This window comes from Gekko japonicus, unplaced genomic scaffold, assembly GCF_001447785.1.
Source record: "Gekko japonicus isolate JY-2015 unplaced genomic scaffold, Gekko_japonicus_V1.1 scaffold80, whole genome shotgun sequence".
In the NCBI taxonomy this organism is placed as follows: Eukaryota; Metazoa; Chordata; class Lepidosauria; order Squamata; family Gekkonidae; genus Gekko; species Gekko japonicus.
In genome coordinates, this window is record NW_015168047.1 from 193146 (window position 1) to 217033 (window position 23888).

General features: G+C 43.6%; 1 protein-coding gene across 9 annotated transcripts in view; it reads left to right on the top strand.

The window, feature by feature from the left end:
• ABI1 (abl interactor 1) overlaps window positions 1-23888 on the top strand; it is a 140498-nt gene that overhangs the window by 31254 nt on the left and 85356 nt on the right. For all 9 annotated transcript variants that reach the window (XM_015414310.1, XM_015414311.1, XM_015414305.1 and 6 more), the window contains exon 2: window positions 16662-16829. In XM_015414310.1, the coding sequence (XP_015269796.1) occupies window positions 16662-16829 (168 nt within the window). The remainder of the gene's footprint in view (window positions 1-16661; window positions 16830-23888) is intronic.

Consider the following 23888-nt stretch of genomic DNA (forward strand, 5'->3'; position numbering starts at 1 on the left):
ATTGAAAATTGAAAATATTGCTCCAGATCTCTAATGCTACAAGGCAACCCTGGCAGGGCCACCCACTATGCCATCGTCCAGCTGCTGTTCCTGGGCAGACTATTTTTAACTGTATATGCCTCAGTGTGAGCTCTGAAACAGCTGGAGAAAGTGGACGCTGCATTTTCTTCAGTTCTCGTCTCCATGCTGCTGTGATGCTCTCTGGCCTCTTCAAATGCAGCAATCCTTCATCTGTACCTGTTCAACAGAAGAAGAGGAGATTGGATTTATACCCCACCCTTCACTACCCAAAGGAGTCTCAGAGCGGCTTACAAACTCCTTTCCCTTCCCCTCCCCACAACAGACACCCTGTGAGGTAGGTGGGGCTGAGAGAACTCTTGACAGAAACTTCTCTTTTTCAAGAACAGCTCTTATCAGAACTACGGCTTGCCCAAGGTCATCCAGCCAGGTGCAAGTGGAGGAGTGGGGAATCAAACCCAGTTCTCCCAGATTAGAGTCCATGCACTGAACCACTACACCAAACTACACCGCTACACCAAACTCAGCTGTTCCACTTGATCCAGGTTTGCTTTTGCTGTGTTCACCACTTGGTTTCTGGGTACCAAATACTGTGGACTTTCTCCGAGTATGGTTGGATAGTGCCAACAGTAATCTTCGCCATAATCAAGTCAAGTTTATTAATACGGTCAAGCGACCAGCCATAATAAAATACAGCCATATACAATTAAATCAAGTATCAATGTGGGGTGGCAAAGGATTTTTCCAGTAAGCAGCAACAGTATTTCTTGCTGTGGAAGGTAAATGGAAATCAACTCATTATGTTTTTTGTTACTTACAAGGGTTTTTTGATATTCTAATAAGAAGACCTCAGGTAGAAAATTTAATTTTACACCCGTAATTTGAAAAAAATATATTGATGAACCTGTTTCCAAAAGGACACAATGATTGGGCAAGACCACCATATGTGGAAAAAGTTACCCAACTGACCACACTTCCTGGTACAACTATATGAAGCCGAGTCGGTGGTAAATACCAACGAATCATAATTTTTATCATTTGAAATTTTACATTAAAAATTGGAGACCTAAAGGAGTGGGATTTCCGATTTCCCCCCAATCTTCTGGCTTAAGTATTTCCTTGCTTTAGGAAATGCTGACCCAAAATTATCTGATCTGGAGTTATGCCATTGTTTCTGATCTGAATATTTTATAGTATAGTTTAGCTTAATGTAATTTCAATTTTCGGACTCTCAAAAAAGTTGCCTACCTTTTGGAGCCAGGGTGGCTAATCAAAAGTAATAATTGCAAGCTGAAATGTAAATAACTTTGCTAGGGAGACATGGCACACCCTCTTTCATCCCCTAGACTTCTCCTTCCTACCTTCTCTCTTCCTTAAATTGTTAGTAGTCTTAGGAGCAACCATTGTTTTGCAATCAGAATTCATGGCCTCAGTGTGTTTTTTCTTTCCTCCTGCCTTTTTGAATGTTTTTTTTACAAAGGCATTGGTCTTTGAAGCAGTTATTTGCTCAGTAAACTGGGATCTCCATTCTGGCCTGTTGCCTTGTTGCTTTCCCAGTGCCGTCCATGATGACAATTCCAGAGGGGTGGCTGAGTCCGCCTGTTGCAGCAAGCAAAAGTAAGCAGGAGTCTTATGTAACCTTAAAGACAAACAGTATCCTTCATTCCAGCACAAGCTTTTGTGAACATTTCAAGTGCAGTGAGTGGATCTTCATGCTGCATTTATGTAGGAAACATTTAAAACAAAAGCATGGCTCCAAGATGGAGGAGGATAAATAGCAAGTAATTATTTAAAACATTCAAATCTAAACAAGACCAGTGCAGGCTGTTCAGTTGTTCTGCTAAGCTAGTCCATAGCTGTAGTGGATGGGATGTTCAGTTGGGCTAAAAGAGCTAACTGAGATGAATCCCAAAACCTCAGGCCTTCTACCGATACATGCTCAAACACTACAGATCTTCCACAGCCCATCTTAAGAGCAACTTTACGCCGCTAGGTTTCTGCTGTTCTTTGTTAAATATTCATCTCCTGACTGTTCCCCTGGTGTAGAGGAATTCTGTGACTACAATTATTGTGATTGCTGACCTGGCTTTCTTCTCATCTTATCTTATGCATCGAGGTCATGGCAGACTGACTTCTAGGATTCCTGCGATGCGTTTTTAAAGGCATTATAAGACACTTTTTAAAAAGTCAGGTAATATCTGCAAAGGGCTCTCCCCCCACCCCATCCCAACACCTTGCTCAGTAGGTAGCCATTCCATAATTATTTTCAATGACCTCGGGATTTACAGTTCTTAATAGTCACTGCAAATTGGACTCTTGGCTCATAGTAGGTAAACATTATCTAGTGTGAGTGGGATAATTAAGCCTCTGGGACACATTACTGCAGATCACAGGCAGAAAGCTTAGACTGAGCTGAACAGAAATTCATAGGAGGCTAGGAAATAGCAAGGCCTGTTGCTAAAGCCAAAATCAGGGAGTCAGCCCTTAAAACTCTAGACCAGGTTTTCTCCTCCTCCTCTTCTTTTTTTTAAAAAAAATAGTATGAAGAGCATTATGGAGAATTAGTGTGAGCATTAGTGTGAGAGGCATCATGGAGAATGTTGGCGCACACATGTAGTGGTGATGCTGGCTGTGTCTTGAGTTTAATTAACTGATTTTATTAATTTATTACTTATATATTGCATTTTGTATCCTGCCCTTCCTGCAAGCAGGCTCAGGACGGGTAACATCAAAATTGCATCAGCATTACACTCAGTTGGCAAATATTAAAACATTCAATTTTAAACAAATTTTGATTAAAATGAAGTTAACGAGAAATGGCAACATAGAACCTGCACAGTTGACAAAAAAGTGGACGCCACTGTGTTTGCGTCCAGAGAAGCAGAAGCGCAGCCGTCGGCCTGCCTCTGACATGAGCACGTTCAGCTGAATGTCTCCCATGCTCTGGGTGAGATAAACACACTGATGTCAGTGGGCGGAGCCAGTGGTCTGTGTCTGATTTCCTTGGGGCAGTGTTGTCTGGCTTTGAATGACAATAGCATATAGAGATATTGACTGATGATAGAATGGAAGAGGGAGGCACGGCTTAGTGGTAGAGCGTCTGCTTTACCTGGAGAAGGTCTTGGGTTCCGTCCCGGTCATCTCCAGTTCAAGAAGAATACAAGAACTCGTGGGCACTCCATGAAATTGCTGAGCAGTCGGGTTAGAACAGATAAAAGGAAGTACTTCTTCACCCAAAGAGTGATTAACACTTGGAATTCACTGCCACAGGAAGTGGTGGCGGCTACAAGCATGGACGACTTCAAAAGGGAATTAGATAAGCATATGGAGCAGAGGTCCATCAGTGGCTATTAGCCACAAGGTATAGATAGGGACTCTGGGGCAAGTGATGCTCTGTCATCTTGGTGCTTGGGGGGGTCAACAGTGGGAGGGCTTCTAATGTCCTGGCCCCACTGGTGGACCTCCTGATGGCATTGGTATTTCTGGCCACTGTGTGATACAGAGTGTTGGACTGGATGGGCCTTTGGCCTGATCCAACATTGGCGTCTCTTATGTTTTTATGTTCTCTTAAGAAGAGAAGAGTTGGTTATTATACCCTGCTTTTGCTTACCCTAAGGAGTCTCAAAGCAGCTCACAATCGCCTTCCCTCCCTCTCCCCACAGTAGTCACCTTGTGAGATAGATGGCGCTGAGTGAGTTCTGAGAGAACTATGACTGGCCCGAGGTCACCCACCAGGCTTCATGTGGAAGAGTTGAGGAAACAAACCCAGTTCTACAGATTGGAGTCCGCCATTCTTAACCTACGACACCACACTGGCTCTGAAGGACCTGAGGTCCTTCCGCAAGTCACAGTAGGCAGTACAGAACCTGATAGACCAAGTGTCTGCCTCAGGATCAGATGGCTTCAAGTGTTCAAGTTCCCATATACGCAATAAAATGAGCACTTTCCAAGCTGGTGGTCTGAGTCAATATACTTCTGCACAGCATCATTAATTCCAGTAGAAATGAGGATGTATGAGATCCCGTGGGTGTGAAGCAGGTTTTTCTTTTGGTTAGTCTTGAAAAACATCTTAAGACAAATGAGCTGGCTGCATCTCTTTTGCTATTTCCTGTGTTTGTTCTCCCTTCTTCTCGTCCCCCTCCCCCTTCAACTGTCTTCTTGGCTACAGACCAGATGGATCCTGCTGAGTGGAAAAGCTCAGAATTTTTTCATCGTTGAAGTCTGCCTAGGCTTAACCATGTCAAAGGCCGTATGGTTGTAATTTCCAGAGGAAGCTACAGTGAAAATAAACAGGAGTTGTGTGGCACCTGCAAGACTACCAAAGTTTTTCTTCTACCGTAAGCTGTTGTGGCCTAGAGCCTGCTTTGTTAGTTCGGTACAGGAGTGGATCCCTTGATGACAGAGCAAGTCTCCTTTTCTGTTGCCAGGGCATAGAGGCAAGGATTCAGTAGCAGCTGCCCCTGGTACGGACTTATTTCTCTGCTGCATGGCCTAATGGTGGCTGCCAGTGAGCCAAATAAAACACACAGATATGGTATTTTGCTTTTATGGTGTCGAGGATTCATCACCTGAGCAGGCACTGGGCAGATGTGCAAAAGATGTGGCTCTGCTGAGGGCAGAAAGGTGGGAGTATACATTGTGCGAGTAAATATTGCTGAGAGTTTGTTTTCTAAGTGAGATGCTGGGCTTGTGTAGTGCTTGTCTCCAGATGTTTCATTTTAAAGAACTAAAGGCTTGAAGTCTTGGGAAGGGTAGGAAGAGAAACTGCATGGAGGGCCGTCTCCACAAAGTCTTATGTGCTTCCATTCTTCAGGAGGGGGATACAAAGCAAAAGTAATCCAGCCATGTGTGTTTTCTCCCTCCTGTCCCTCTTGCTCCCCTGCAGAAGGAAAGGAACGGGGAGAGAACTGCCTCAGCCAGTTCCATTCTTTGCCTGGCTCGGTTGAATGCAGTGAGGTGGGTGAGGAACTTTGTGCGAGAGGGACAAAGAAAAGGCAAGTCTCTCCAGTTGACACATGGTGTTAGAACAAGCCCTTGGTTAAGGCTGGCTTCCCTTCTGGAGGCAGCACACGGAACTGTTATCCTCACATCCCAGATGGAGTGGGGTTTGTGCGCGCGCACAGATTACAGGCACTCTGTTTTGGATTTGGCCATGCAGTACTTGGCTGTTGCTCCACCCACCACATTCAGAGTGCCATCTTGGCTTGTTTCCCTTTTTTTTGCAAGGTGTAGAATTTAATCCTTCATGCAGAAGGTTACCTTGCTGAGGTGTTTGAAGACAATTCTTGTTGACCCCAGATGCCTGAATACTTGCAAGCCTGCATGCTCGAAGTAAAATTGTGGAAAGGGATTCTAGATTAGAGAAGAGGACGAGGGGATGTACGCAGCATAAAAGTACTTCTTATAGACTGTTTGGTTCCTGAAACTATAATAGATGCTGCCAACGTGTCTTCATCTTTTCTTTTTTTACCTTATGTTTTTGCATATTCAGAGCAAGGTTGAGGATCCCATAGTTTGCAATAAACTCTAAGTATTTTATTTATTTATTTATTTATTTTTTAGCTTTATGAATCGCCCAATCCCTGATTACTCAGGGCTCTAGGTGATGAACAACAGAGTAATGAGCAACATAATGTAGGTCTATGAGCTGAGCCATACTCCCCTGTAAAACCCTAAAAAGAGATTCACTGCAATGGTTACAGTCTTGGTCCTTGGAAATGTCTGTTCCATACTCCACTAAAGTGGTATATAGGGAAAATAGTGGAAGAGCAGAGTTTCATCTCTCAATCCTGGAATGAATGGGACTGACAGTGAACATGGGGAAGACATGCACGTGGCCAACCCCTTCACTTGCCAGGAAGTGAGAATTAAATTCTGTAGATTTCTCAGAAAGCTTAAGTAATAAAGGAAAATGAATTAGCAGAAGTGAATTGCATAAAATTGCACATGATGGCCACTGTCTGTCTTGACAGGATTTGGCAGGTTATAGCATCCTATGCTAAGTAAAATGTGATGAGGGCAGATCCTTTAAGTCATATGTAAACTGATTAAAGTAATCCAATTTGCTTTTTGTGAGTCGATGCATAGATGGCAGAGCTTTGTGAAAAGCTGTGCATGGTATAACCAAGCACTTTTTTGGCATTTCTTTTCAGTAGAAACAAATCTACCACATTGTTACTGGGATTGTATGCACGTTAAAACATTTTATTTTTCTGGGTGGAACATAAGTTGTAAGAGTTAAATTTTAAGACAACTTTAAAATTAATATGCCTACAGTAACACTCTTAATGAATAATATCAACGAAAAACATTATATACCTCTGTACCCAACCCAAGGTTCCCCTTCCAGAAATCTAAATCAGGTTGCATAAAGTTACATCCTCCAATCCCACACATTGCTGTAAGCAGGACTGACTCCATGCTTCCCTTGAAGGAGTAATTGGAACATGATTCCTTTGTGCCTTTTAAAGCCCATTGGTAGGGCAGGGACAAAAAACAGTGAAAAAGCTATGCTTCCTCTTGTAGCTCTTCCCTCAGGATATAGGAGACAATCCCAGAGGCTCTTGAGCCACCCCAGGGGCCTCTGGATCGATCGCCCTGTGGCTTCCTCAGGCTTCTCTACCTCAAGAAGCTCTTCCTCTCTACTGTTAACTGTGACGGTATTGACAGGGCTTAAAAATGCAGGTCCCATTATAGCCCAGAGGATGGCTGTTCTTGTTCTCTCTTCTGAACAGTCAGTAGTTTTAGACAGGGGTCATTTCGTAGAAAAAGAGGTGCAGGAGCTCATTGGCATAACTCATTAGCATAACTTATTTGCATATGCCACACCCCCTGACATCACCGGAAGTGTGTCAGAAGGCAATACCCATCACTCAGGCTACACTGGACTGTTTTGGATTGCTAGCTATTGGGGGGGGGGACGTGCAGATCTGTCCTGGCAGAGGAGGGAGAGCTTGTACCTGAATAAAACTTGGTCTTAAAGGTGCCACTGGACTGTTTTGGACTGGGGGGCTGGAGGGGGGGGGCTCTGCAACTTACCTGGCTGCTTATTGCTCTGACTGAGGGCTGCTGGGAGCAGGGGGTGGGGCTTGTTGCTCTTTACTGCCGGAGCCCCGCTCCTGTGCGCTCCTGTAGGAAATGACCCCTGGTTTTAGACAAGAAGAGAGAAGAAGCCACATGTACAGTTGTCATTGCAAAGTCCTGGGTATAGCACTATGGACTCTGCACATTTAGCAATATCCCCCACAGCAGTGAGGAATTTCCTGATCAGCTGGCAGCTCCATCTCTTTGCCACAAACAGCCAGATATGTGTTAAGTCTGGAGTAAAATCTTGAAACCCCAGCCAAATAACACTTCCGGTCTGTAGTTTTTTTGGGGGGGGTTTGCCATCAAGTTGCTGACTTGCGTCAACCGGTAGGGTTTTCAAGACAAGAGATGTTCAGAGGTAGTTTGTCATTGCCTGTCCCTGTGTAGCAACCCTGCTATTCCTTGGTGGTCTTCCATCCAAGTACTGGCCAGGGCTAACCCTGCCTAGCTTCTGAGATCTGGGCTACTAGATAACAGAAACTCCCTTAACATGCTGAGAGGTGTACTGATGCCTGTGAGAAATGTGCAAAGCATAGATCATATGGTTCTTGAAGCCTAGCCTCAACTTTCATCTTAAGTGAATCTTTAGGAGAGTTTTGTCTGCAATGCAAGCCAGATCTTTTTGGAAGTAAGGAACTTACTGGCAGCAATCTGGCTAATGTCTGTGTAAGACCTGCTGATTTCAATTAGGAAGGCACAGGCATAATTGGATGTAGGTTTACAGATGTATTTTAGTGTTGTACAGTGGGCAGCAGTTCAAGTTACAGATGATGATGATGTTGTGATTCTAACTATTTTGAAAATATGGAGTTTTAAATCGTTAGAGAACAGCAAATTTCAACAGTGTTTCAGTGCGGCTGTCTGACCTTACTGTTGGCTGAGGATAAGTTGCTATTTATTAATTTTTGTAAAGACTCTACCTTTCTCTTGTGGCTCAAGGCAGTTTACCGTTCCGAATTTGAGAACATTCAAAGTACAATAAAACCCCAATTAACCTGCCCTCCCAAGAAAATACCTGCAGCTTACATCCTGTTAAAAGCCCTAGGAAGTAAAACTGCCTTGCAGCATATTCTAATGACTCTGAAAGTACCACACACAGTTTCAAGTAACTTGTTCAATTCAGTGCTATATTGTGATGCAAGCCATAAGCTACAATGGATTTAAAAAGGGGTTAGGTAGGTTTAGCAAACTGAGCAAACTCTGGAGGACGGAGGAAGACAGGAGGGCCTGGCGTGGTATGGTCCGTGGGGTTGCAAAGAGTTGGACTCGGCTGTGTGACTGAACAACAACAAGGTTTAGCAGACTGAATAGTCCAGACTAGCCTTGTACTCGTAAGAGCTCATGAGCTAAGCAGGGTTGTCTGTGGTTAATACATAGATGGGACTGGGTTGCTATGCAGAGGAAGGCATTGGCAAACCACCCTTGTACATCTGTTGTCTTGAAAACCTCAATGAGGAGTCACCATAAGTCTGTTGTGACTTGATGGCATTCAGTTATTATTGCTGGGTGGGTATATGGACAATAGCTATATCATTTGCCTATAGGCTATAATAGCTGAATGAAGCCACCTAGGTAATAATAGAGAATGCCTTTGCTTGTCAGAAGCTAGAAAGTTGCCAGCAGGTGAGGCTGGTTGCGTGACGTGTTATGAGCTTTCTTGATGTGTCTCATTGGCCACTGTTAGAAACAGGATACTGGATGACTTGAACTGTTGGTCTGATCCAGCATGGCTATTCTGATTTTCTGTTTGTCTTCCTTGTGATAGGCATCCCTATCAGCATCTTGTAGTACCTAAGGCTCAAGCACATACACCTCATAAATGTATGAAGGTCCTTTATAGGGGGTTATCTGGCTCAGTACAGCTCTCTGTGATTGACGTTGGGTCTCTGCAGTCTCTGGAAGAGGTTTTCCTATCCCTCTTATCAAGCTGAAACATTTTTTTTTTAATTGGAAGTGCTGAGAACTGAAGCTGGGATGATTGTCATTCATAGCACAGGTTCTGTTGCTTAATTCCCACAAGTACATGTGAAGGGTCCATCCAATGTAATCTTGGGAGACAGAATTGTTTTTAATGGGTGATTAGCATATTCTGAAGCCTGATTTCAAAACCAGGCATGTGTAAAAAAAAACCCCACATGCACAAACTGTGTGTCTTACCTGACCTTGTGTCTTAAACCAGATTACTGGCTCTTGCAGGTGCAACTCTGGAATGGTGCCCACATGGGCCAGGGAGCACTAGCATGCTAATTCTGAATGGACAGGCAAGGTGATACAGTTTACATGTGATACTGGGTGCCTAGGTGTCTTAAGTTTATTTTTAAGTGCATGACCAGCACCTAGTTAAATATGGTCTGAGAAAGTGTAAATACCATTGATGTTACCTGACTGAATTGGCTTTATGGGTTGGGAAGAAAATAATTCATGGGGAAATATTCAGGAATTAAATTCTTATTCTTTTGATGTCAGAAAGTCTTTTTGTTGAACTAAGTCTGAAATCTATTAGTCTCCTGTCTTAAGTTTAAGAACATAAGATAAGAGAAGCCGTGTTGGATCAGGCCAATGGGTCATCCAGTCCAACACTCCATGTCACATGGTGGCCAAAACCCAGGTACCATCAGGAGGTCCACCAGCGGGGCTGGACTCCAGAAGTCCTCCCACTGTTGCCCCCCAACCACCAAGAATACAGAGCATCACTGCCCCAGACATAATGTTCCATTAATACCTTGTGGCTGATAGCCACTGATGGACCTCTGCTCTATATGTTTGTCTAATCCCCTCTTGAAGCTCTTTTTGCTTGAAGCTGTCACCACTTCTGCAGCAGTGAATTCCACATGTTAATTACTCTTTGGGTGAAGAAGTACTTCATTTTATCTATTCGAAACCCACTGCTCATTAATTTCATTGAGTGCCCACGAGTTCCTGTATTGTGAGAGAGAAAAGTACTTCTTTCTCCACCTTCTCTATCCCATACATAATTTTGTAAACCCCTGTCATGTCACCCCTCAATCGTCGTTTCTCTAAGCTAAAGAGCCCTAACCTCTTTAACCTTTCTTCATAGGGAAAGTGTTCCATCCCCTTAATCATTTTAGTTGCCCTTTTCTGCACTTTTTCCAATGCTATAGTATCTTTCTTGAGGTGCGGTGATCAGAACTGTACACAGTATTCCAAATGAGGCTGCACCATTGATTTATACAGGGGATTTATGATACTGGCTGATTTGTTTTCAATCACCTTCCTAATAATCCTCAGCACAGCATTTGCCTTTTTTTTTGGTATTTTTGCGTGTGTGTGTGTGTGTGTGTGCCTGGACGTCATGGCAACCTCTGGCGACTCCTACTGGTCCATGGAGGCTGTTCAGAGAAGTGGCTTGATTGCCTGCCTCTGTCTCCTGACCCTGGTATTCTTTGGAGGTCTCCCATCCAAATACTTGCCAGGGTTGGCCCTGCTTAGTTTCCAAGCATTTGCCATTTTTATTGCTGTCACACACTGAGTCAACATTTTCAATGAATTATCTGCCACAACTCCAAGATCTCTCTTCTGATTAGTCTCCGTTGGTTTGGACTCCATCGACATGTATTTATAGTTAGGATTTTTGGCTCCAGTTTGCCTTACTTTGCATTTGCCCACATTGAACCTCATTTGCCACATTGACACCCACTCACCCAGCCTCGACAGAGCCCTCTGGAGTGCTTCACAATCCTCCCTGATTCTCACCACTCTGATCAACTTAGTGTCATCTGCAAATTTAGCCACTTCACTGCTTACTCCCAACTCTAATCATTAATGAACAGTTTCCCTCGAAACTCCTTCCACAAATCTCCAGATTTACACCCTTTGTAATACAACCACAACTGAGTTAGCACTCTGGAAGAAACAACAGATGACATGTCTGGTAGACCTGACTGATAGGACATAATTTTTGTCTAAGAATGCAATGGAGCGAAAATTACAAAAACAGATAAATTGGTTTACTTACTTGCAACTTCAAACCCTTTGCTCTAAACTGGATGTCACCCGGATCGTATATCAACCCTTGACAGAACCAGCACCTTGAACCGTATCTGGTATGCTATAGGCAGCTAGTACAGTGTCTTTAGGGTGGGCTGGATGTGTTCCCACACAGGAAGACACAACAACAGCCTTGCCGCTGCATTCTGCACCAGCTGCAGCTTCCGGATTTGGGTCAAGGGCAGCCCCATTTAAAGAGCATTGCAGTAATCTAATCTCAAGGTGACCATTGTGTGGTTCACTGTAGCCAGGTCATTGCGTTCAGTGAAGGGAACCAACTGCTTAATCAGCCATAGATGGTAAAAGGCAGATTTCGCAGTGGCTGCTACCTGGGCCTCCATCATTAAGGAGGTGTCCAGGAGCACTCCCAAACTCCTAACCTCTGGTGCTGGCACCAACGGCGCTCCATCGAAGGTCGGGAGAGAAATCCCTAACCTTGGACCACTCCAACTCAGGCACAGGGCCTCCGTCTTCGTCGGATTCAATTTCAGTTGGCTCAGTCTAAGCCAGCCAGCCACAGCTTTCAACGCCAGGTCCAGATCTCCCAGACTAGAGTCTGACTGGCTGTCCAGCAACAGATAGAGCTGGGTGTCATCCGCATATTGGTGACAGCCCAGTCCATGTCTCCGGGCAGTCTGGGCAAGGGGGCTCATATAGATGTTGAACAGCATTGAGGAAAGCACTGCCCCTTGGGTCACTCCACAGATTAGTGGGTGCCTTCTGGATAGCTGTTCCCCAGCAGATAGTCATACATGTTATGCTCAGTGTAATACACTGGATAGCCCACAACTCCCTGCTAGCATTCTACCTTCAGAATTGTTTTTTTGTTTTTGTTTTTGAATCCCCCTTTTATAAATTTCCTGTTTATGTGGATTTGTTTGTGGAAAGTCTGTTTACCCTATTTGGGACATGGAGAGACTAGTGCCCGAAGGACTGTCAGAACAGAATTCAACCAGAACACTGGACAGATATCTGGTCATCGTCAAATTTGACCTCTAGGATCTTCAATATTAAACTCAACTCTTTCAAAACACTAAACCGATGCTATCTCACACCTGCACGTTTAAACAAGATCAACCCACAATTTAACAAAAACTGCTGGAAAGGCTGTGGCCAAATAGGTGACTTTCTACATTGCTGGTGGGCCTGCCCATACATTCAAGCATTCTGGACTCAAATTCTGGCACAGATTAATATCATTATAGGATTCGACTTACCTGTCCTGCCTGAGACGGTCCTGTTAGATGTACCCCCAGATACCTGTGAAAGGAAAACACAAAAGATATTAATTTCGACACTACTAGCAATAGCTAGAATAACCATTGCACAGAAGTGGAAGGGAAAGGCCATTCCAAGCATACCTGACTGGCAAAATAAACTATGGGAACACTTTATCTATGGAAAAATGACTTATCATCAAACACAAGACAATGCTAAAAAATTTCAGGTAGTTTGGTTCCCAGTAATCCAATACCTTGCAGAAGGTGAAATCATCCCAAAGAACGAACACCTTACAAACCTACTGTATTTTTGAAATCAGTGATATTCTTGTGCTAAAGACATTGTTCAAGGTACAATTCGGCCATGCATTATGTTGTTTCCACAGTTGTTATGTAAATACCTCTCGCACTATATTGTTTTGACTTTAATCACCCTGTTATACATTGTTATTGTGTATGTTAAAATAATAAAAATTTGAATTTAAAAAAAAGAGAGAGAGACTAGTGCCCTGGCTTCCTTAACCTGCTGCTGAACTCACATGTCAGCTAAACTTGCCTGTTTATTCCTTTGTTCCAGACACCTTGTCACTGGAGCTGAGAGACTTTGTCACTGGAGTGGGCCTGCTACCTTGCAGTTTCAAACATATATTCTTAGCTAGGCAGCTAAAGAAAAAATAGTCCGTTCTACTTAAATCTTACTTCTTCTACATTAACTTCATGGTCTTAATCCTAACATTCTGTCCTATACTGTGTTTTCCTTTCTTCGCCCTCTCTTAATATTGTAGTCCTCATTCAAAATGAACCCATCTGTGACCAGACCCTTTCTCTTTGTTCTCCCAAGCCCTTTTTTGAGCTTTTTACCATGTTGCTTCCCGTGTCTATACCAAACTGGAATGGAGTTTTCCCTGTTCTGTTTTGGTTTTACCATCTCTTTAAAAACCTGCTTCCCAAAGCAATTGCTGCTGCTTTATGGATACCAGGTGACAGTAAGATCTTTCTTTTACTGACTTCTTTGAACACTGTCTGGTTCAGTTGTGGGGGTGTTAAAAAGTAGTACTCAACCCCCTTCTGACATTGCCTGCATTTTGTACACCGGGGTCCCCAACATGATGCCTGAGGGTGCTGTGGCACCCACCAGCACTTTTCCTGGTGCTGCCACCACAGTGTTGATTTTATTCTTATTCTCCCATTTTCATACACACACAGAGAGAGAGACAAACACACCGCTTTTCTCCCCTGCACTTAGACTTCCTGTGTGTGTGTGTGTGTGTATGTGTGTGGAGCTCCGCCTCCCATGGCAGTCATTTTGTGGTTGGCTCTGCCTCCTGCTGCAGCTATTCTGGGGCTGTGCCCACCACGCTATTGACAGAATTCCAAAGGTTCCCACAGACTCAAGAAGTTTCTGGGACCTGTGTTGGCCCTCAAATGCATTTGGTGTAGTGGTTAAGTTTGGTGTAGTGGTTAAGTGTGTGGACTCCAATCTGGGAGAACCGGGTTTGATTCCCCACTCCTCCACTTGCACCTGCTGATGTGACCTTGGGTCAGTCACAAGCTCTGGCACAGCTGTCTTTGAAAAAGAGCAGTTTCTGCCAGAGCTCTCTCAGCCCCATCCACCTCACAGGGTGTCTGTTGTGGGGAGGGGAAGGGAAAGGAGTTTGTAAGCCGCTCTGAGACTCCTTTGGATAGTGAAGGGTGGAGTATAAATCCAATCTCTTCTCTTCTTCTTGGTTCTTAATGTGTCTCCAGGTGATCGGTTACTTGGGTGCTCAGGCAACACAGGGCCTAGTCCGTTTAGGCTACACTGCTGGTCTTTATTTTGCCTCAGGCAAAAATAGTAACACTTCAATTAAAAGCCAAATAGAAGAACTAAACATGGAAGTGACATTATTTGGACCAACTGCTGCTCTAAAATGTGTGAATGCTGTTTGAGTCACACAGTGTTCTTCTTTCTGAAGCTTACGAATAAAGATGGTTGAAGGCATATCTGAGGAGATCTCTTTGTACCAAAATGTAGGAAGCTAGTTTCTACAGACATTTAATTAGATTGTAAGCAGGACATGCTTGTACGGTTTCAGGTTACACAAAGGTGCCACTAGGGACTGAGTTGTAAATGAGAAGTATACATTCCCCCTGGAGATATAACTACTGCATCTATATAGAGATATCGGTGTCTCCATTTAGATGTGGTATTCAGGCTTCACAGGGGCCTTGGAAGGCTGAAAATGGGATGGGGAGGAGAGAGCACTCCATCCAAACTGCTATAGCTGTGTTGCAAAACTGTGACAATTTTGAGAGCGTGATAGGTTCAGAGTCTATAGAACTCTTTCACTTCAGTTATCTTGCTGGTTGGCATTTTTCCAGCCAGCACAAATACTGTTTTTATTGAAGTAGCATTATAGATTAAGGTTAGTATAAATATCTTGTGGGAAAGCCTGGTGTAGGGTGTCAGGAACAGCTGTGGAAATAGATGGTTTGTAGCAGTTGCACAGTGCCACAGCCCTATAATCATGTCTTCCTGGCTGCTTCTGCTTTCCCTGTGAACAGAAGAATCTTTCCTTGTCTGCTTTCCTCTCTGCTCTATTGACCAAAATAAGCCAGTGTTTAATAGTAGACAGAAGATCTGGAGATGAGCAAGTTAATGATGCACGGTTGAAGGCGCAAGCTTGCATGAACTGGAGTCCGGAAATACAAAGCTTGGTTGAGGGCCAACCGAGAACTGCATTTCCTGATAAGCTTGCTTCACTTCTCAGATTTAAGATTGCATAGACCTGTGTGTGTGGTTTTTTCTTTCCCTTTTAAGCAGCTGAAAAACAAGTCTTCCTGCTTGTGCATTTCAATTTGTCAATAGTAATATTTCCTGCTTTGACAGAAGCACTTTGGTAGCTATGAAGTGGTGCTCTAAAAGGAATTGATGTACTTCCTTCGTTACTTTCAGAGCAGTAATGTGTCTGAATTGTTTACTTGTTTCTGTACTAATAATCCCGAAAAGGCAAAAAGATTGCTCTTACAGTGTGTGTCAGTCAGCTGTGTGCCAAGATTGTGGTCCTGGAGGACTGAGTGTATATGTAACAATTCCATTGGCTGGGCGACTGAGTTTGTGCTTGCTTGAAGAATCATTCCGTCTTTGCCTTTCAGAGCGAACAGAGTGCAGCATTATGCCTGCATTGTTGCTTATCTGTCTAGTATGTTTTTACTAAAACTCTGAATGGCTTATGTGCCTCTTTCATCCTTGCAATGACCCTGTGAGGTGGATTTGGATGTGAGAGTGTGGCTAGTGGAAGGTTAGCCAGCACATTTCTATGGCAATGTGGGGATTTTAATTAGGATGTTGCAGGTCCTACTCCCAACACTCTAACCACCACACCATTCTCCCTCTCACCAGGGTTTGCAAATCAGCATCAAACCTTGGTTAGCTTCAAACCGTGGTTCAAAACAGGCTTGTGTTAGTTAAAGCTGACTATGGCTAGTATGATTATCAATGCAGCACACATGACCCTGTGGCACATTTTATCTAACTGTTAGATTAGAACATTGCATACACATCAGGTTCAAGTATGGCTTCAGTCCATCTCTTCCTCCTCCAACAATGCCAAAATTCCAGGAGCTCAGAGGCTTTCAAATCTTGCCAAGTTAGCCATGGCCCTTATATGAATTACAGAGTGCAGAGTTTCTTCCTGGATGTTGGCTTGAGGACAACCATGCAGATGCTGCTTTTTCTGTAGGATGTTTGGGTGGAAGAGTTTAATTTATCTACCTTCCCAACTTCTCTAAGGAGAGTTTATAAGAGTCAGGAGCCATGGCTCATTGGTAGAGCATCTTGTTTTGTACGCAGAAGGTCCCAGCTTCATATGTTCATAGTTCTCATAATTAAGTTTTTTCTCTGTTCTGGCTTAATTACTCTCTGTCCTTCCCATTGCAATAACCAGTATACATAGTTGTAAGGGTTTGGTTTTTTGGGGGCTACTTGTACAGGAGAGAACACCCCCACATTGTGGGGAAAGTCATGAAATACACTCTAGGAGTATTGGGATTGTTTATCTGGCAAGAGAAAAGATACGGGACCGTTACAGAAGTGTTATTTCAGTGAATTATAATTTATTTATTGAACTAGTGGCAGAGTTTCTTAAATAAGACCATATGCTTCCAGCTTTTTAGCCTGTCTTCTCTTTGGGTGATAGAAATTTCCAGTTCCACCGTATCGGATTGTGTAACCAAGTAATAAGGTCTTTCTGGGTGATCTAAATGTTTAAAGAGTGTGCTTTTCCTCCATCTCTCTGAACTTAAGAAATAACAAATCTTTCCTCCTCTCTGTCCCCCTTCCTCCTTTAGGCTCCAGACAAAAGGAAAGCATTAGAAGAGACCAAAGCATACACCACTCAATCTTTAGCCAGTGTTGCTTATCAGATCAATGCACTGGCAAACAATGTGCTCCAACTACTGGACATCCAAGCGTCACAGCTCCGGAGAATGGAGTCCTCAATCAATCACATTTCCCAGGTAATCTTTCTTCAGAGAATCAAGATGTTACGGAGTCACTGTTCTTTGATAAGCCACAGAGATAAGAGAAGTTGACATCAAAACCATTGCTTTAAACTGAATTTGGGGAATGGGTGTGTGTTAAAAAGATCTGTCTGAAAATTCCATTACTCTTTTACTTGCAGTTTTATATTAAGTAGTACATTGATGATATTTTTGATGGTGAGAAATGAGGTGTATTTTCAAACTACTCCCCTTAGTTAGCTAAGCATGCATTTCATAAAATGTTGAGGGCATACTGGGAACCCCGGTTCGGCATGAATCCAGACTGGTTCAGGGGGCTGGTTCGTTCCACAAACCCACCCACGAACCTCCATGGGTGGGTTTGGAAGTGAGCTTCGAAGGCATTTAAATGCCGTTGGAGCCCACTACCAGCCTGTGGCCCAACCCAAAGGCATTTAAATGTCTTCAGAGCCCACCTCTGCGTTGGGCTGGCTCAACTGAGAGTCTTGGAGCTCAGTCGAGTGGGCGGCCTGACTCAACTGAGCTCCCAGAGTGAGCTCTGAAGACTTTTATAGGCCTTATATGCCATTATATGGGCAGGCCCCACCCATAAGTGGGCTCTGAAGGCCTATAAAAGCCTTCAAAGCTGTCTCTGTAAGACCTGAAGAAGGCACCAGAAACAAGATTACATTGGTCTTCATAGTCTTACAGTTCCTTTGTATCTTTGTCACCATCAAGGCTTCTATGTTGACTCATAGCCCCGTGGGGCGTGTGTTGTATTTTTTAATGTAATTTACAATTTGTTTTGTATCACATTGACTTTATACTTAAAATATTATAATAAATTAATTATAAAATACCACAAATGATTGCAAAAATATTAATATAAAATAGAAAGAGTTTATGCTTCATATATGGTGCTGCAGTTTTGACATCTTAACCTAAATACACCATGGTCCTCTCGAGAGTGGCAAGGCAGGATGAAGGCATAATGTGTGTGCCACACCACCGCTTCTAGGTGTTGTCATTCAAATTCTGGAGCTCTTGTGACAGCCTAAGCTTACCCCCTGCTTTGCTACCATCTACGGTAATGGGGAGAGGTGAGCATCCTCGGGGGCTCACAAAGGTCTATTTGGTTCCTGAACCACATGTTGCTGCACTCTGCTTTAAACCCTTATTTTTTCTTGGAAACTCAGAGATTATTTTGATAGATAGTACTTGGTGAGGATTTGACACTCGATATGGTTTATTGTCAAAGGGGGTGGGGGGAAGCCTCTTGTGGCTCCCTTAAGGCCAACAGCTGAATTGTGGCATAAGCTTTTGTGGACCATTGCTCACTTTATTAGGTCCGTGCAGTGCTACTCTCATTTGGCATTCAGGTAAATACATACATGCATATGCACACGCACACGCTCACATGGTGTCCTTTATTTCTGTGATGCTAAAAGGCCATAATGCAGGAGGTACTGTGATGGACCGTCCCCTGTTTTTCCTCAGAAGGGGCTAGGTTATATTACTGCAATGCATTCTGTGTGGGGCTGCTGTTGGAAGACTGTCCAGAAGTAACAGTTGATACAGAATACTGCAGCCAGAATGTTGACTGGCCTGGTCCAAAGCAGGGCCTTGGAAGATGACCAGAGTGGATGGGTAGGTTAACATATGCGAGAAGGCCAATTGGAACTAGAGACCTGCAAAAATATTCAATCTCCCACTGTAGTTCCTAGCCAAGAATACCCCTCAGATTGCTCCCCTGCTGTAAGGCAGGTCAGACAGGCGAGCAGATTATGAGCTGAGCCATACAACAGAGTCCAAATAGTTCAGTCCAAATAGTTACAAGCCAGAGATTCAATACCAGAGAAGTTGTCCAGATAGCATAGTCAGGAAGGCTGAGGGTCATTTGCAGTCCATAGGTTCACAAGTCAAAGTCCAAGAGCCGGTCCAGGGTCACACAAGTGAGGCAGGTTCAAGAGTTATGGCTGCTGAGTCTAGCAAAATGACTTGTTGGTGCTCCCACACACAGGCTCCCAGAGCTGGTTTTTGTAGGCACTTCCTAACAAGACCTCATTAGCAGCCAGCTGCATTGGAGTAACTCTGCGGCTACTCCAAGCTTTCATCAGCCAGCAGCTGGCGATGAGCCATGAGATGTGCACTTCTGAGCCTCTGTCTTTGGCACTTGAAGGGTGGAGATGAGCCTGGTGGGCTAGTCTCCAACTGAGGCTCACCTGCTGCATCAGGGCTGGGTGCTGGTGACTGTGTCAGCTGCTGATTGTGAGCCTTGATGAGCCTGCAACTCTTCTTCTGCTGGCTCAGGGCTGGCTACATGAAGCTTTTCTCCTCCTGAGAAGTCCCTGCTGCTGCTTGCTACTGCTGAGCTCTGACTGATCCAGGACATCCAGCTCTGGCTGGCCCACAACATCCCCCCACAGTTATCCTTCCTTTCCAGATTCCTCCCTTTGTCAGTAAGGAAACATGGAGTGTTTCATGCTACAGGTAGCTCATCATCATGGGCAATACCTGTAAAGGTGTGCTGGATCAGCTGTAGACCTATATGGTTGAAGGAGGCTTTAGGCATGGGAAACAGAGCTCTTGAATACAGCTGGACATTGGTAGACTGCCACCAGTTTGGTAGACACTGATGGACTGCTCCAGGCCAGTCCTGGACCTCCACTGCTGGAACACGTTATGTGACATGAAAAGTACTTTCCTTGTTTTAGGGCAGCCCAGTGAGTTCCTCGTCTCTGCAAGACAACCACCTCTCCCTTTCTAATCCTGATAGAGTAAGATGAGCAGCCAGTTCATAAAGGGAAGATTAGCACAGAAAGTCTCTTGAAGTAAAGATCCAATTTGAAAAGGTTTCTTCTAAGGACACAGAGACTGGCGAATAAGTGGAAACACACAACATAGAAACAAAATTAAAATCCAGTTTCTGGATCACCTGATTTGTAAGGCTTTTGTAATCATTGTGTTTCCCTTGTGAGACTGGTCAAGAGCTCCATGGCTGAAAGCTAATGGAACTGGCAGAGATAATGCTGATGAAGGACCCGCTTTTGTGGGTTCTTGTTTCAGGAGATGCAAGGGAAGAAGAAGTACTTATTTGATTGGAGGGGGGGGCACTTAATTCAAACATTCCCTCCAAAAGGGCTCAGATTAATGAACTGTTTCCCCTGGATCCTATGGGTTCTTGTACCTACAATTTTGGGGATTGTATGCAAACTAAGAGTGGGGTGATCAAGTATCTGGAAAGGTGCACCTGAGGTGTCAGACAGCAGATGACTTTCCATTGCCCCCCCTCCAGAGCAAGACTTGATGTATTACTTTGACAGTCATCTAGGTGTCAAAATCTTAACTGCTTATGTGACTAGCCCTAGCTCCCAAAATGGAACATAGTCCAAACTCAGAGTCCGGAGTTCAGTAGCATAGTCTAGAGTCATAGTCCAAAGTCAGGTAGCAAGGTTCCAGAATCTTAAACAAGTCAGGTAATGGTAGGATTATCAGCAGAGCCACAGACAAGTTGATCCCACACTGGCTGCAGCCTTTCTGTAGCCTTATATATGGAGTTTTCCTACATGTTAGGCTTCTTTTCACGAGCTGAGGTGGTGACTTATTTGTCTCTCCTACCATTTCTTTAGCAGAGAGGAGGACATGGGCCACCAGGCGCACCCTCCTGCTGCTGGTCCATGCCTCAGCCCTAGCCCTTTGCCTCCTCTGCTCCTAGCATCCTTCAGGAGATGCTAGGTCTGGTCGTGGGGACAGGGTCCATGCTGGGACCTCTAGGCCAGAAGGCCCTGTTGGTTCAGGGGACAATGGTGGTATAGGCCTAGGGTCCCTTTGAGGAGGCATTGGAAAGTCAAGTCTCACTGGAAGCATGTGCCAAGACAGGGCTTGGGGGCAGGTGGTCCTCCTCCTCCTCTGAGGATTCCTCTTCCCATGTTAACCCAGGGCTGTCCATGACATAGGCTCACCAAGATTTGGGACTACTTGTCAAGAGTATTCAATGGTGAATCTTAAATATGAAAGCTTTACTTATAACAGCGTTCCGTGCGCCTTGGTGTTTAGTCATGCCGGCCACATGACCACGGAAACGTCTTCGGACAGCGCTGGCTCTTCGGCTTTGAAACGGAGATGAGCACCGCAACCCTAGAGTCGGATTCGACTGGCTTTCGAGCAAGGGAACCTTTACCTTTACTTATAATCTGCTTTTAGAAGGTCTTTAATTTTTTTGGTATTTTCTCTATAATGACCTTTAAACCTAAAAAGGTTAGTCTTTGGCCATTGTAATTTATTTTTTCTGGTTTTATATTGCTGGCTAATCGCTGTTACAATAAAAAAAAAAAGGTTAGTGATGTCTTATCAGAGGCATAAGCCTCATTAATTCTGAGTATAAGTGAAGAACCTGTTGCATCTTGCAGTGTTCAACTTCCCTTATTTCTCCCAGTTTCATCACTGGTGCAATACAGTACACTGTGTGGCCGTGATGCCCTCATCAAAATGTTCCTGTTTGATGAATGCCCAGGTTTCTGCGAAGCTGAGAAATAAGTTGTTGGAAATCTTTGACTCAGTACCCCAGTGTTGCAAATGCCAGTAATTGTTTTATTGACACTTCTTGACATGTCTTAACTGATTAAGACTTTAAAAAAACAGCATTTCTTAGGAAAAAAATTAAGACGAAACAGGTTTTATTTTTTTTAATAGAGAGTTAAATTGCACTGTGAACAGTTTGTTGCAAAATTAGGCATGAATGTATTATGCATACTAAACAGCTGCTTCCTTAGATCATTCTTATATATGTACAAGATCTAGCAGGTGGTTAGAAACATAGCCAGTGGTTCCCTTTTCCCCATTCCTGTGATATCAAGGGATACAGGGATCAGCCCCTTAAGTCTTGGAGCTGTTCATATTTTTGGTGTAGTGGTTTGGTGTAGTGGTTAAGTGTGCAGACTCTAATCTGGAAGAACCGGGTTTGATTCCCCACTCCTCCACTTGCACCTGGCTGGATGACCTTGGGCAAGCCGTAGTTCTGATAAGAGCTATTCTTGAAAAAGAGCAGTTTCTGTCAAGAGCTCTCTCAACCCCACCTACCTCACAGGGTGTCTGTTGTGGGGAGGGGGAGGGAAAGGAGTTTGTAAGCCACTCTGAGACACCTTTGGGTAGTGAAGGGCGGGGCATAAATCCAATCTCTTCTCTTCTTTATACAAGTGCTACTACAAGTGCATTCTTAAAACTGGTGGGATGTCGATGGGTTTTTCTGTAAGTTCTTAAGCATATTGTTTAATATTTCACTGATCTGTTATTAATATTGTGTCATAGTCTGCAATCTCGGCTGGGACAAAAGGTGCAACTCCTTGTTCCATTTAGCTCTTGGCTTGAGCTGAAGGCCCTCTATGCAGCAGGCAATTGAGTCACCGTTTGCTGAAAGATTGTGAACAATTCGTGCTTTGTGAACCTTTTCAAGAATCTTTAGCAAGGCCACGTACCTCTTTTGGAATGCTGGTGATTGTGTAAATTAATCCTAATTCTGTAAACTACTTCAAGCTTATTTATGAAAGCAACTTTTCAAAAAAGAACCACACCATAGCTAAAACGATTCAAGTTAATCAGACATAGTTCTTCATTACATTTGAGTATTTTAAAAATATGTCTGTCCTAACTGTTGTTTAGTAATCTTTGGTGTGTGTGGTGATTTGGATTGGATCTGGTTGTTCAAGGTGGGAATCAGAGACATTTCTGTGTAAGATCCCCTGATGAAGCATATAGTGATACGCATAGATGTAGAAGGTCTAATAACACTGCTGAACCTGCACCTTGTTCCTCTTTTCTCCTACCTGGTGATTTAGAGTAGCCACTTTTTTGTCTGTATGAATAGGAAACGTAATATCATCAGTTGTACAAAAGCACGTTTGGTCATCTCTGTGCTCTTGGGGCGTGCGCAGTGCCGGATTTACGCATAAACTAAATAAGCTACAGCTTAGGGCCTCGCAATCTGCTGGGGTCTCAAATAAAAACACAATATAAAAAATGATTTCAAATATTAAAAAGGCGTATATATTTTAAATTTTTCTGAGACCAGCTGATGTAATTTAAAACAGTAGGGGGCCTCTGGGTTTTGTATAGTTTAGGGCCTCAGCAAGTCTAAATCCGGCCCTGGGCGTGTGTGTGTGTGTGTGTGTGGCTTAGTGGTAGAACATCTGCTTTGTATGCAGAAGGTCCTCCAGGTTTCATTCCTGGTGTCTCCCAATGAGGTGATGGGGGAAGATCTCTATTTGAGACCCTGGAGAGCAGTTGCCTGTTAGAATAACTGATACTGACCTTGATAGATCAGTGGTTTGACTCAGTAAAAGGTGGCTTCTTGTGTTCATGTCCCAGTGTTGCAGTATTTCTGAAACAAATGTACATAGTCATTTTGAGTATTTTTACAAGACTTTTGGGAAGTCCCATGACTTATGGCATAGCAAAAATTCTGCATTTCTTTTCTATGCTAACTGACCTCTCCTACTAATCTGTGGCTTCTGAGGGTCCATTGTGGCTTGCTGAATGTTTAATGCTCTTGGCAGCCATCTTATAAGTATGCCTTGCTGTGCAGTCTATATCCACTACCATGAGGTTAATGCAGGGCTCCTATGCAATGGAATTTCATCTGCATAAATGTTTGTTGGATGGCTTCAATTATTTTTCAGTATCAAAATTCACTTTAAAGAATCAGCAGAGTTATTTAAACATGTTTATTAGGTGGTGCTTGAGTTATGGCTTTAAAGCACTTATTTGCAAGAGGTTTACGAAGTCAGATTTATATCTCTTACACAATTTAGTGCACAATGCCCTTGTGTTGAACAGATTGCAGCTGTTGCTGTTTAAGGTTTACTTCATAAAAGCTATAGATGTGAAGATCAAAGTTTGCAGTCTTTTTATTCACATAGGACTGGAGTTATCCTTGTATGTTGCTACCATACAGTTATTAACATGTGAAGACTGTGCAGTGCAAATTAATCTTTTCCCATCAGTTATTCCGCCTCTTCCATTCTCCCTTTCTGCAGCACAGCCAATATTGATTAGATGGTTCTTGCACTAGTCCAGTAAGTG